This window comes from Cervus canadensis, chromosome 5, assembly GCF_019320065.1.
Source record: "Cervus canadensis isolate Bull #8, Minnesota chromosome 5, ASM1932006v1, whole genome shotgun sequence".
Taxonomy (NCBI): Eukaryota; Metazoa; Chordata; class Mammalia; order Artiodactyla; family Cervidae; genus Cervus; species Cervus canadensis.
In genome coordinates, this window is record NC_057390.1 from 68364898 (window position 1) to 68379702 (window position 14805).

Sequence of the window (14805 nt, forward strand, 5' to 3'; positions counted from 1 at the left end):
TTTATACATATATAACATATAAATATATATAAATATGATGTATAAAGGTCAAAAGATAGAAATCAAAATGTTAACAGCAGTATTATCTGGGTGCTAGAATTTTGAGTGGTTTTCATTTTATTCCTGCTTATCTGCATTTATCATTTTTCTTCAATGAAATCATGTTAATTTTTGATATTCAAAAAATTCTAACACCAAAAAACTAAGGTTCAACCTGAAAGAATGTGAGAAGACTCAGAGTATAGAACACCTATTATTTCCTTATACTACAAAATTAGAATTATTCCCAGAACTTTCTTTCACACGTTTTGACACCAGTTGGTCTTTTCTTACAACTGTAATTGGTTTCCAGTGACTTTTTTTTTTTGACCATGCTTTCAGCCATGCGGAATCTTATTTCCCCAACTAGGGATCGAACTCAAACCCCCTGTATTGGGAACACAGTTTTAACCCCTGGACCATCAGAGAAGTCCTGTTAACTAGTTTCCAGAAAAAAGTTTTAACATCTGCAGAGATAGTTCTTACAAAGTTCACCACTGGTAACAGACAGTTGCATTTCTGGTGAGTAAAGAATCCTCCTACTTGAAAAATGAAAGTATCTGAAAGGAAGCTAATTCTCTGAGATAGAAAGACAGAATCAAGTCTGGAGAGGTAATGGGGGAAGTAAGGAAGGTAAACTAAAGAAACTTTGATAAATCAGAGTACAGAACTGGTTGTTAATATTTGCTTTATGTATTTAACAAACAAAAATGGAGAACAGTAACACAATACCAGCACGGGATTTTAACACCCCATTTACATCAACAGACAGATCATCCAGACAAAAAAATCAATAAGGAAAACTCGCCTTAAATGACACATTATACCACATGGACTTTATATAGTAAATATATATATTCCATCCTAAAGCCACATAAGACACATTATTTTTACATTTCATGTGTTTAATAGGTTTCCCCGCTGGCCCAGCGGATAAAGGACCTGCCTGCAGTGCAGGAGATGCAGGTTCGATCCCTGGGTCAGGAAGATCCCCTGGAGGAGGAACGGCAATCCACTACAGTATTCCTGCCTGGAAAATCCCATGGACAGAGGAGTGTGGTGGGCTATAGTCCAAAGGGTTGCAAAGAGTCGGATACAACCGAGCATGAGCACCCTGAGTGAATATATATTTGAGATTGTTATGTCTTCTTGTTGGATTGACTCCTTTATCATTATGTCATGTACTTTGTTTCTTGTTATAGTCTTTAAGTTCTATTTTGTCTGATATAAGTATTGAACAACTTTCTTTCTGTTTCCATTTGCATGGAATACCTTTTTTCATCCCCTCACTTTCAGCCAGTCAGATCTGAAATGAGTCTCTTTTAGACAGCATATATACAGATCTTATTTTCATATCCATTCTTCAGTAACCTTGTCTTTTGATTGAAATATTTAGTCCATGTATATCTAAAGTAATTATTGACAGATATGTGCTTCCTGTGTTTAGTTAACTGTTCTCAGGTTATCTATTCTTCTTTGTTCCTTCTTCTTCTTTTCCTCTCTTCCCTTGTGATTTGATGACTATCTTTAGTGACAGTTTTGGATTCATTTCTCTTTTTTCATGTTTATCTATTGCAGATTTTTGGTTTGTGGTTACCAAGAGGTTTACATACAGCAACCCTTGGAAGTGAAAGTGTTAGTTGCTCAGTCGTGTCTGACTCTTGGGACCCCATGGACTATAGCAAGCCAGGATCCTCTGTTCATGGAATTCTTCAGGAAAGAATACTGGAGTGTGTAGCCATTCTGTTCACCAGGGGCTATTCCCAATCCAGGGATCAAGCCCAGGTCTCCTGCACTCAAGGCAGATTCTTTACCATCTGAGCCACCAGAGAAAACCCAACAGCAAGCCACATATACATATATACTTGCTGTTCTCTTAAGTATGAAGGCTTTCTAACAACCCTGCATTTTTATTCTACCCCCATCAAATGTTTTAGACATATTCTATATCTTTTTCTTTCATATATCCATAAGTCCCTTTAACATTTCTTATAAAGCTGATTTAGTGGTGCTGAACTCCTGTAGCTTTTACTTGTCTTGTAAAATCTTTTCTCTATCCTTCAAAGCTGAATGACAGCCTTGCTGGGTAGGGTACTTGGTTGTAGGTTTTTTCATGGTTTTAAATATATTATGTCACCCCGTTCTGGCCTGCAAAGTTTCTGCTGAAAAGTCAACTGATAGTTCTGTGGGAGTTCTCTTGTACATATCCAGTTGCTTTGCTGCTTTTAAGATTTTTTTTCTTTCAGTTTTGGGCTCACTACCCCCAGTCAGTGCAACTCCCTTTTTAGTATATAAAATGGTGTTTTGCATAAGCTTTTATTTGGGAAAAGAAAGAAGGTGGGAAGAGGAAGTCTACTGCTATAAAAACAAATTGAAACAAATAAGAGGAGTTCTTACCTAAACTAAATATTAAACTACTACATATGAACTAACAAAGTAAAAACACACTGGGCAAAGACCAAACAAAAATCTGGGAATTCAGGTTCCCCTGGAAGTAGTCTAAAATTAAGAGGGCTCCTTAAAGAACTTCTGAAAAAGACTGTCACTCTAGGACCTACATGAATTCAAACACTGAAGCTGGATCATATGTACTCCATCTCCGAGGATAAAGGAGAAAAATACTGTTTGTCATGTAATTTCATATGTGTTTACCTTTCTGCGTGTAGTAAGCACAATATCAGACCTAACAGTTCAAAACTGATACAAGTTTCTGCCTCACCTTCCGATCATCAGGTACCAGATCCTGAAGCACCTTTCTCTTAGGCCATTCCTTGGCCAGTTCAGCAGAGGCCAGTTCCTGCAGGTGGTATACAGCTATCTTGGCAGAACGTCTTTGAACTCGGCCTCCACTCTTCGACTCCAAGCTCATGTCCTTCAAGCACTCTGGCTGTCCTGACTCTGGAAAGAAGGATATCTGCAAGAATAAGACATAGTAAAACACAGGCCTGAGAAATGGTTTCCATTAGAGCCAGTGATTAAAGGCTGTCCTTCCTGCCCTAAAAATCAAAATAGCTCTTTACTAGCTTGCTAACCACTAGTATCAAGCTCCACCATATTACTGCATATTTTACTGGTAAAAAAGCTTCTTAGCAGGATAAAATCTGTTATATTGTAACAAGTGGTTAAAAGTCAAGACATACCCATATAAAAAGAAATAAACATGCATCATAGCCCTAGATATAAACCATAAAAAGTATAAAAATTCTAGGAGAAACCTAGGGAGAACATTCTTATGATCCTGGGCATGATGGGTTCTGATGGGTCCACTTCGTTAGGCTACTGTCATCAGTTAAGTCAATCAAACATTAACCTAGGTTTAATTTTAAGGTAAATCTAATTTGTGTCCACAGTCAGCTGACTTTAAGTAAGACAGGTGTGACAGAAAAAAAGAGACAGGAAAGATTCCCAAGGTGAGAGAGACTCAATACTCTTGCTGACTCAAACACGAATGAGTCCATGAGCCAAAGGTTGCAGGTGGCCTTCAGAAGCTGAGCACATCTCCCAGCAAGCAAAGAAATAAGGTCCTATACCTGCATGGAACTGAATTCTTGATTGGGCTTAATGAGCCTGCAAACAGATCCGCCCCTCGAACCTCCATAAAGGAACAGTCCTACTAACACTGAGCCCAGTCTGACGAGGTTCTACGCAGGAGAACCAGCTGAGCCTGAACTTCTGGCCTAATAAACTGTGAGATAATACATTTATGTTGTTTAAGCCATTAATTTTATGATGATTGTTTTAATGCAGCAAAAGAAAATTATACATCATACTGAGCAAAAATATCATAGCTATAAAAACAAAAGCATTATCCATGAAGGGAGAAAAAAGACAAACTGAACTTTATGAAAATTAAGAATTCTTCCCTTTGAAAAACACTATAAAAAAATGCAAAGACAAACTAAGACCAGAAGAAAATATTTGTAAAACATGTATCTGCTTAAAGACTTGTGTCCAGAATATATTAAAAAAAATTCAAAATATTATTTAAAACTTAATGAAAGTGACTCAATTTTGTTCGACTCTTTGTGACCCCATGGACTATACAGTCCACAGAAATCTCCAGGCCAGAATACTGGAGTGGGAAGCTGTTCCCTTCTCCAGGGGCTCTTCCCAACCCAGGGATTGAACCCAGGTTAGGTCTCCCCCATTGCAGGTGGATTCTTTATCAGCTGAGCCACAAGGGAAGCCCAAGAATACTGGAGTGGGTAGCCTATCGCTTCTCCAGCAGATCTTCCTGACCCAGGAATCGAACTGGGGTCTCCTGCATTGCAGGTGCATTCTTTACCAACTGAGCTATCAGGGAAGCCAGGCAAGAATACTGGAGTGGGTTGCCATGCCCTCCTCTAGGGGATCTTCCCAACACAGGGATCAAACACAGGACTCCCACATTGCAGGTGCATTCTTTACTTTCTGAGCCACCAGGGAAGCCCTAAAACTTATTAGTAAAACAACAAATACTCCAACAATAAAATGAACAAAGGATTTCAATACTCTTCACTAAAGAAGAAATTTCACTAAAGACTGACATTCCCAATAAGCACATGAAAAGACAGTCAACATCACTAGTCATTAGGGAAGTGCAAATTTAAAACAGCAGTAAAATACCACTATATATTTATTAGAATGGATTTCAAAAATGAACCTGACAATAGCCAGGAGTTGATAAACATGCAAAGCAACTAAAATTCTCATCCTCTGCTGGTGAGAAAATGGCTCAGCTGCTTTGGAAAAGTTTGGCCGTTTCTTAAAAAGGTAAACATACATTTATCACATGACCTAGCAATCCCATTCCTAAGTATTTATTTACCCAAGAGAAATTAAAACTTATTTTCATGCAAAAACCTTTATGTAAATATTTACAGCAGCTTATTCCTGATTGCCAAAAACTAGAAACAACTCAAATGCTCTTCAACTGGTGAATGGATAAACAACTTGTGAAACATCCTAGACAGAATGGAATTCTAGACAGAAACAAAAAGGAATAAACTAATGATACATGTAAGACATGGACAAGTTTCAAATGTATTATGCTTAGTGGAAGAAGTCAGACTCAAAAAGGTACATACTGTACAACTTCATTTATATAACATTCCAAAAAAGGCAAAACTATAAGGACATGAAATGTATCAGTGGTGAGCCAGCTGGGAGTGGGAAGAACAACTGACTACAAAGGGACACAAAAGAATTCGGGGGGAATGATTAAATTGTTCTATATCTTGATTATGGTAGTAGTTACATATGTTTTTCTCAAACTCTTATAATATACACTAAAAAGGGTGAATATTAATGACCATATCTAAACTATACCTTGAAACTTAGTGCTAAAAAAAAACATGAGGTGGGAGAGCCTAGAAATGTAATGAGGAAAAGAAAAAGTCAGGACAAGAAAACTGGAATAGAGGGACCGAACCAGCTGGATAGAGTCCCATAAAATTTCTAGCTAAGGGAGAATGCCTTATGCTTTAAAAATAAAGTATTGAGTTTACTTAGACCCAGACTACACAATAAACTTTGATTTCTCTAATAGTGATCAAACAGCAGAAAGAAGAGCACAGAAACAAGGAAAAAGAGAACAAAAACATTCAGAATAAAAGGAACTACAAATGAGGAACCAAGGATGTACAGAACATGTAGTCGCAAAGCAGTCACCACAGAATAGACCCCCAAACAGGGTCTGGAAAGTAATCAGTACTCACAGGACCATGCTCTGACCTCAGGTGATACGCAAGTCCAGTCTTCGATCTATACGGCTTTCCACAGTGGTTACATTTCAGGGTCATCTTCTCCAGCTCAGCAGCCCCTTTGCCACATTTTCTCATATGGTACAGATATCCCATGACGCTGGTGAAGCTACTAGAGCAACTCTGAACACAGGAGAAAGGCCTATATTTTAATCTTACATATTTTGATATAACCTCTAATTTCTAAAGAGCCATATCACACAACTAGACACTCTGATATTACTAGACCCTCTTCAACATTTCCCATTGGCACAACCCTTCCTTTTCCCTGGCCCAAGTGCTATCCTTTCTACCACCAAGCATGAAATTCAACCAGTTTAGTCAGCATTCAACAAACTAGAACTGTATACCTCCTCTGTGTCAGAGCTTCCTCCTTGATCTATGAATCAGCTCCATTCCAACACCAAATACCCAGCAATATCAAAGTTCCTCAATATGAGGTTACTATGATCCTCTTTATCACACAAAAGAAAGGATGACAAAGAAACTCCTTCAAACAAAGGGAAAAGGGAGAAGCACACATTTCTGGAGATGAGAAAGAAAATAAAGAACTGTTAATGAGTTCAGGAGACCTTGAAAATCAGAAGTTACTCTGATGCTGGAAGATGACACAAAACCAGGTCTGTAAGGGAGAAGGAGAGATGGGAGGAAGTAACAGAAAGACATTGACCTGAGGCTCTAGGCAAATGGAGTTTCTGTCTTTGGGCTCTTACCTCACGCATGCATCTCAGCTTTCCCAGTCTCTTCAGAACTGTTCGGAGACGTTCCCTCTCACTGGGTTCATCTATTTCATCTCCAGCCTTTAAAATGGGCTTGAAAACAAGAGAAACAAACAGCCAGCTGATTCACAGAAAAAAATTCCATGAGAATCAAGGCCTGGACTAGAACCTAAGCTGATGATCACGAAATCTAAGTTATCTGACTCCTGGCTTTATCTTCTCCTGAACAGTAAAGTGAATGTAAAGGAACTAAGAGTTCAAAGTCTCTGCCTCTCAGGATATGAACCTTTGGGCTAACCTAAACACACAAATACCTCAAATACTTCCGTATCCACATTTCATTGTGTGTAACTCTTCTATCAAAATGATCTCTTCTTCCTTACATCCCTATGAAGTCCCAGAGCTTTAGCCATCTCCACTGAGGTATCTACACTCATCCAAGTAAAGATATTCAAATATCACACGCTCATGAGGGACAGAAGATGCTCTTACCAAGGTATTATGATTTGCCATGACGTGATACTTCAACCCTGGTAATGAACGAAGCTGTTTCCCACAATGACGACAAGTAAGCTTTTCCTACAAGGGAAAAATGCTGCTCAGCCAAACTGTTCAACAAAGAAATAGGATGTCACAAAGTCCTATGAAAATGCTCTCATCTGTATCTTCATTTCCCAAATTATACAATAATAATGAATCTCAAAATCCCCCATAATTCACTGTCATGTCCTCAAGGGCAAAGAGGTAAAGGCTACGCATTTTTAAAATAATAAGAACTACCATTTACTGAGTGCCAGTATTTGTCAAGAAATGGGACAGGCACTTTTTTATCCTCATGGGTTACACAGGTAGTAATAATTGCTACTTTGTAAGTGTGAAAATTGAGGTCCACAAATGAAAAACTAAATGACCCAACAAGTAAGTGGCTGAATGACGATTCAAACCCAAGTCTGTCAGACTCTCTATGACACAATGCTGCCTCTTCTCCACAATAATCAGCATATCCAACACAGTGCCGGAGGTCTCAAGTTTGGGTAAAAATTTATAAGAGTTATGAAATGCCACAAATTATCTAACCTGTTTGCAGTTTTCCATGTGTTTCTTTAAGCCCTCTATGGTCTTTCTCCCCACTGCCTGGCAGGTAGGACAGGAGACACTGCCTTTATCCACAATTTCTAAGTACCACTGCTCCTCTAAACTGCCTACAAAGGAGAGAAAGGAACACTTAAAATTTGCGGTATTCTCCAGATACAAAAAGCACAATCTCAGACTTTAGGAAAAGTATCATAAAGTGGCTTTTTCTCTTCCTGGGGGAAAGACTCTTGCTGTATATAACTTCTAGAAATAAATTTTTTCAGACAGTGAAGAGTTTCTGAAACTCCCACTCAATTCCCATGACAAAAACCATCCAAGAACCACTCCCAAGCCCAGTGGCTTATAGAAATGGACAATAATTTTTTCCCCAGTTTTACTGACCTATATAAGTGACAATGAGTAACATTTTTCATAGCAGCATGTAAGAATGGGATATGTAACTGAGATATGTAACAACCAGTTTGCTAAGTGGTTGTATGTGCCAGAGATTGGTGAATGTTTTTATCCCATTTAATTTTCACAACAATTCTGACTGCTTTATTATTCCTATTTAGAGACTAGGAAACTGAAGTTTGCAGAAATTAAGAGGCAGGTCAAAGAACTAACAAAGAGCCAAAACTTGAACAAACATGACTTATCTTCAAACCTATGTCCCTAATAAGTGCCTCCTAAAGAAATGCTTTGGTACATCATTCCTTTACCAACAGCAACAACAACAAAGACAGAATGAGAGAACTAGATCTCACAAAGCTTCTGAAAGCATACCTGCTGCATAAGCTGGTGGTTCCTTCCGAATACGGCGAGTCTGGGCTTTGGGATTAGGCTGAGCTTTAGGCCGCTGCTTCCTCCCTGACGCAAAACAGAAACTTGAAGCCTGACACATCACCTCTGCTGATCCTGCGCTACCACCAAAAATCTCTTCCCTCCTCAACACGCTGTGCCCCACTCCCTCAACCAACTGACTCCCTTAAGTCAGGAGAGAAGAAAAGGGTAAAAAATAAGGCAGGTTGGAGGCCATTCCTTGCCAAAAAATTCAAAGGGCTCAAAAGTGCTTTCTAAGGTTCCTTTCACCTTCAAAAAACAAAACCTAGGCACCCAGGGAAAAAGAATTAGCGAAGTTACTCCCTTACCATAAAGCTTATGCTTCTTCTGAGGAAATTCTCGATAGTCTTTATCTTCTTCCTGGCTCGGTTTCCTTTTTCCTTTGGTTGATACTCCACCTGACCCTGAAATAACACAAGAAAACAAAACAAAATCTTAGTATGGTTTATATATGAACATCTGGGCCTGCCTCTAAATCATCTATCACAAGATCATGAAAGGAAAAAGATCATCAGCAAGCGAGGCCTCATGAAGTGTTCATAAGTTTTTTAGGGAAGTTGATATAACCTTCTATTAATTGACTCAACCTCCCCTTTTCCTTCTGTATTGTTCTCCATTCCAAGTGATTAATTGTTCCCTATGACTAATAAGGTCCTTTAGGCAGTGTGATTTGTTTGATCCTGATTTGAGGCTAACTGTCCAAGATAAAGGGCTCCTAAGAACCCCTCAGGCTATAACCACTAAGAAAATTCTACTTAGAACAGCCCTTTTACCACCAGTCCCTAAACCTTCAACAGAGGATGAAACTAGAACAATGGAAAAAAAAGTTCAATTCATGTGAAAAGGAAAGGTAATACCAGTATAGCCTAGAGAAATAAGATCTGCAGACTTTCACTCAGTAAAATAGAGGAACAGTTCATGAAACTAATAGTGTGTGACAGCCTAACACCTTAAAAAATTTCAAGGGAGTTCCCTGGCTGTCCAGTGGTTAGGACTGCTTTCACTGCTGGGTCCCAGGTTTAATCCCGTGTTGGGGAACTAAGATACCACAAGCTGCCTAGCACAGCCAAAAAAAAAAAAAATTCAATCACTAATAAGAAACACGTAAGTGGTACTTAACACTTTAAAAGTCATTTACAATAGCTACCTCAAAATATTGGAGAAAGACATGCCAATCCACTCCAGTATTCTTGCCTGGGAAATCCCATGGACAGAGGAGTCTGGTCTACAATCCATAGGGTCACAAAGAGTCAGACATGACTTAGCGACTAAACCACCACCTCAAAATATTAAGTAGAGAGTTCTCTGTCTTTGGAATAAGATAGAATAAAATAATAATACTGATACCTTCTACATGGGAAGCAGCAGCTGACTTGATCCTTCTCCTTTTCATCCAGTAGGTAGATTTTCGGAAAGATGCTGGAAAATCACTCACTGGTTCACATGAAGAAGCAGATGATGAGCCGCTTAAGGAGTCATCGTGAGGGATAGTGTACTGGAAACTATTATCCTTTATGGAGCATTGGGTCCTGCTACTAACATGACACAAAGAGAAATACCACAAAGAAGGGTCTGGGATAAAGTTCCTATTAACTATATTATATCCTAAGAAGATAACCAAGTTGGTTACCTGTGCAAAAAAACTAAGAAGCCTGATAATAAAAACAATTTAGATTGTAATTTTCTAACAATTAAAATAGTTGACCTGATACAATACATAAAATTGTTATTACACTTTGCTATAATCAGAAAGAATAAGCACTCTCCATAAATCATCACTTTATAGCCAAAATAGGTATTCTTTCCTAAATTCATCAAAGAAAAGAAAGTAGTAAAAGTAACAGGGTGTTTGATGACCCTTCAGAAGATCTCCTGATCTATAAGAACGTATATCCAGGCTTCTCTATTTCTCTGGCAGAGGGACAGTAACCAAATAGTACCCCTTAGAATAAAGAAGGAAAAGAACAGTTTGTAAGCTCTAGTCTGATCCATCTTCCTTTTCCCTTAGCCTCAGCCCTAAACCTTGATGTCAGGACACCCTGTCTTACTTAAGCAACATGATACTTAAGATTTCATAGCTAAAGGAAGGGTGCTATCTTATCTGAGTTACACTGGCCAGAAATCTGGTATACAGCTACATCCAAATTTCCAAATCTAAGACCAGTCACTTATGCAGTTAACAAACATTACTGAGTAGCAACACAGTATCTTCTAGGTGGCTCAAAGTGTGGTAGAGTAGCAGTTCTCAAACTGCCTAGTCCAGGATCTCTGAGACATCCCCTTTCCAACCAACTGTGTGAGACCTACCTTAGATGTGTGATTTAGAAAGGCCACTCTGGATGGTACAAAAAATGACCCACAGAGGATGAGTGAATGAAAAGAGAAGAGTTAGCAGTTTGTTGCAACAGTATGGGTAAGAGATGACAAAAGCTTAAGCTTGAACTAAAGTTTCGCAGTAGAGATGACAAACCAAAAAACTCAAGACAATACTTTAGAGGCAGAGTTGGTAAGAATTACACATAGAGGTCTGTGGTAGCAGGGAGTTAGAAGTAACACTGGTGACCATTCTTAGGGGGGAAAAAGTAAAATGTGATACATGCTTACTACAGAATACTATGTAGTTGTTAGAAGCAATAAACCATCTCTACACATCTTTGAACATAACTAAAAGGCATATTGTGGAATAAAAAAAAGAAACAGAACAGATCTATAGTACAATGTCAACTCAGTAAATTAACAAATACACAAATAGCACTAGCTATTTTACAAGGACTCAACTATTTAAGGACAAATACCAAACTTGTTAGTATGGCTGTCTCTGGGAGGAAGGGGACAGACATGGAGATTGAAAAATAACAGAGGCTTACAATGTCAGTATGCTACTAAAAGGGAAAAATGATTTTCAGCTCTCTGTACATGAGGTCCAATATTACAGCTTTAATATAGAAATGTCCCGCTTTTGCATAGTGGCATACACCCACTATAGCCCATTCTTCCTGCTGATTACAACGAAAAACTCTGGACCTCAAAAAGTAAACAAAAGTAGGTGGATTGTGCAGTAGAGTTAAAACTGGTAGAAGTGAGTTACACAGGGTATGCTTTCTAGTTTTTTTCCCCCTCTCACAAGTGGCTTTGCAACATGATGGGCTCCACGTGCAGACCAGCAAGGACAGCTTAAATTCCAGTAGAAACTTTTTGGCCTTAGAATCCATGAAAAGGGGTCTCTATATACTAGAGAACGTGAGTGAATCACAGAGTAGAAGCAGGCAAAGAAGGTAATCTCCTAATTCTGTGTACAAATCCACACAAATCACTGCTTAACCTGAGTTATGTATGTATGGAACATAGTCAAACCAGCTTAGCAAAGGCTTTGAAAAATGTAATAAGATTTGAACAAAGCACACAAGTCTCAGACTAACCCCTAAGTTATCAGTGTGAAACAGATCCAAACCAATGTATTAGAAGATTGGAAAACTGAAAACAGGATTTGAAAAACCTGAAAACGTCTAAAACTAACCCCTAAGCTCTAAACCATCATAAAAAAGACTCAAAGAAAGGAACTAAGACTGAACCAATGCCTTCAGAAAGCAGAACAGAATTTATGGTCTGAACCTAAACAGAAATAAAAGCAGCAATGATCCCCGGAAGATTCTAAAAAGACCCACAGTCTACACAAATAACATTCACAATCTTGAAAATAAAAATCCAAAATTATGCAGCATACAAAGAACCAGTAAAATGCAAGCAATTCTTAAAGGACAGATAAACAGATGTCAATTCCACGATGATGCAGATGATGGAACTATCAAAGTCTTTAAAGCAGCTATTATAACTACACTTCATGAAAGGAAAACACACTTGAAATAAAGGAAAATGCAGGAATCATCAGCAGAAAAATAAAAATCATAAAAAAGAACCAAATGAAATTTAAGAACTGAAAAATAACAAATAAAATAAAAAACTCACTGGATGGACTAGTAACAAAAGGGAGATGACAGAGGAAAGAATCTATGAACTTAAGACAGATCAGGAGAAATTAACCAATCTGAAGAAGAAAGAGGGAAAAAGACTGAAGAACAGTCCACAGAGCCTCAACAACCTGTGGATCCATATCAAAAGATCTAACCTAGATATAGTTGTAATCACAGAAGAGGAAAGAGAGACAGAGACTAAGAAAAAATATTTTTAAAAAGGTAACAGTGGAAAAAATCCCCCAAATTTAATGAAAGACTTAAAATTCACAGATTCACAGAGCTGTAAATTAAACACTCAATAGGATAAATTAAAAAAAAAAAAAACACCTAGATATATCTTAATAAAACTGTTTAAAACTGAAGATTTAAAAAATCCAGAAAGCAGCTAGAAAAAAAATGACATATTACATACAGAGAACAATGATTCAAATGATGATTTTCTCAACAGAAACCAAGGACAGAAGACAGCACAACATCATCTTTAAGATCCTGAGAGAAAAGATTTATCAACCTGAAATTCCACATTCAGTGAAAAATACCCTTAAGAAGAACAAAAACTAAGAAAATTTGTCACCAGCAGAACTGCTCTGTGAAAAATGCAAAGGGAAATAATTTCAACTGAAGGAAAAAATGACACTAGAGGGAAATTTGGATTTTTAATAATGAAGAAAGAGTAAGAGAAATGGTAAATAGGTGGATAAATACTAAAAACTGTTTAAAGCAAAATTTTAACATTATCTAGTAAGGTAAATGTAGATATAACATATACAACAGCTATAATTTAATAGTCAGCAATAGGCAGTTAAAGCAATTTATATGGTTGTAAGGCTTCTACATTTAAGCAAAGTGGTTGGATATTAACTTTAAGTAGATGATGAAATGATAGGTATGTATATTTGTTAATTCTGAAAGCAACCATTACCAAACCTCTCCCCCACCAAAAAAAAGGCAGGGGGGAGGGAGAGTAAAAATTAAATAAAATAAAATAGAACACTAAACATTTAAATAATCCAAAAGAAGGTATATAGGAATAAACAAAACAAGGTAGAGAGAACAAATAATTAAATGGCAAACTTAAATCCAATCATGTCAATAATTAATTTAAATGTTTATGGCCTAATTACTCCAGGTCAAAGTCAGACATTGAGAGAGTAAATAAAAAAGTATTTTAATATAGGCTGTCCACAAGAGGCACACTTTAAACATAAACGACATATGTGGATTGGAAGTAAAGGTATAAAACAATTATACTATGCCATTAGCAAACACCGTAAGGCTGGAGTAGTTATTTTACTATCAGATAAAATAGACTTCACGACAAAGAGTATTACCAGATATAAAAAGAAACACTTCATAATAAAAATATCATCAGGAAGACATAATTACTCATTGCACATGTCTAACAACAGAGGCTCAGAGTATACAAAATAAAACTGACAGAAAAAGAAAAGCAGACAATTCTACAAATCTTAGCCAACTGATGAGAACTGACTCATTTGAAAAGACCCTGACGCTGGGAAAGATTTAAGGCAGGAGGAGAAGGGGACAACAGAGGATGAGATGGTTGGATGGCATCACCAACTTAATGGACATGAGTTTGAATAAACTCCAGGAGTTGGTGATGGACAGGGAGGCCTGGTGCGCTACATTCCATGAGGTCACAAAGAGTCTTGACACGACTGAGCAACTGAACTGATTTGCAGATTTTTTTAACAGATTTTTCGCAGTTTACAAAGACAATCTAAGGAAATATATGAAATAATTACTAGAATTAAAAACAAATTTAGCAAGTGGCAGGATACAAGGTTAAAGTACAAAAGTTCAACTTATTCGTAGCTGCTAGCAACAAGCAACTAGAAAATAGACTTATAAAAATAATAGCATTGACAATAACAAAAAACACAGGAATCTACAACAAATCTAGGAACCTAAAAACAAATCTAACAAAAGCCATCCAAGACCACCACAACATTATAATTAGCCTCGAATTAAAATTTTAAAAAAAGCCATCCAAGACTTTTACAATGAACACTACAACACAATGGTAAGAAAAAATGAAGACCAAAACAAATGGAAAATATGCTTATAAATCAGAAAATGCAACACTGTTAAAAATGGCAGTTCTCCCTAAATCTACCTACAGATTCAATATATGTACCAATCAATACTCCAGCATGCTTCCTTTTTTATTTTTATTTTAGCTTCTTTTTATAGAGATGACAAACTGTAGAATTTATATTAAAAAACAAAGAAAACATAACAGCTGAAACAATCTTGAAAAAACAAGAAAGTACATGACAACTGATTTCAAGACTTACTCTAATGCCACAGTGTCAAGACAGTTCAGTATTAGCAAAAAGACAAACATATACATCAATGGAATAGGATAACAGGAGTTCAGAAACAGACCCACAC

At 37.3% G+C, this 14805-nt stretch overlaps 1 protein-coding gene across 4 annotated transcripts in view; it reads right to left on the bottom strand.

The window, feature by feature from the left end:
• ZNF512 (zinc finger protein 512) overlaps window positions 1–14805 on the bottom strand; it is a 28613-nt gene that overhangs the window by 9616 nt on the left and 4192 nt on the right. For 2 of the 4 annotated variants that reach the window (XM_043469063.1, XM_043469065.1), the window contains exons 3-10: window positions 9764–9951; window positions 8725–8820; window positions 8360–8443; window positions 7577–7701; window positions 6992–7078; window positions 6494–6592; window positions 5736–5903; window positions 2759–2953 (exon numbers count right to left, since the gene is read on the bottom strand). In XM_043469063.1, coding sequence (XP_043324998.1) covers window positions 2759–2953; window positions 5736–5903; window positions 6494–6592; window positions 6992–7078; window positions 7577–7701; window positions 8360–8443; window positions 8725–8820; window positions 9764–9951 — 1042 coding nt within the window. The remainder of the gene's footprint in view (window positions 1–2758; window positions 2954–5735; window positions 5904–6493; window positions 6593–6991; window positions 7079–7576; window positions 7702–8359; window positions 8444–8724; window positions 8821–9763; window positions 9952–14805) is intronic. The other 2 variants (XM_043469064.1, XM_043469066.1) reach the window with 2 other exon arrangements.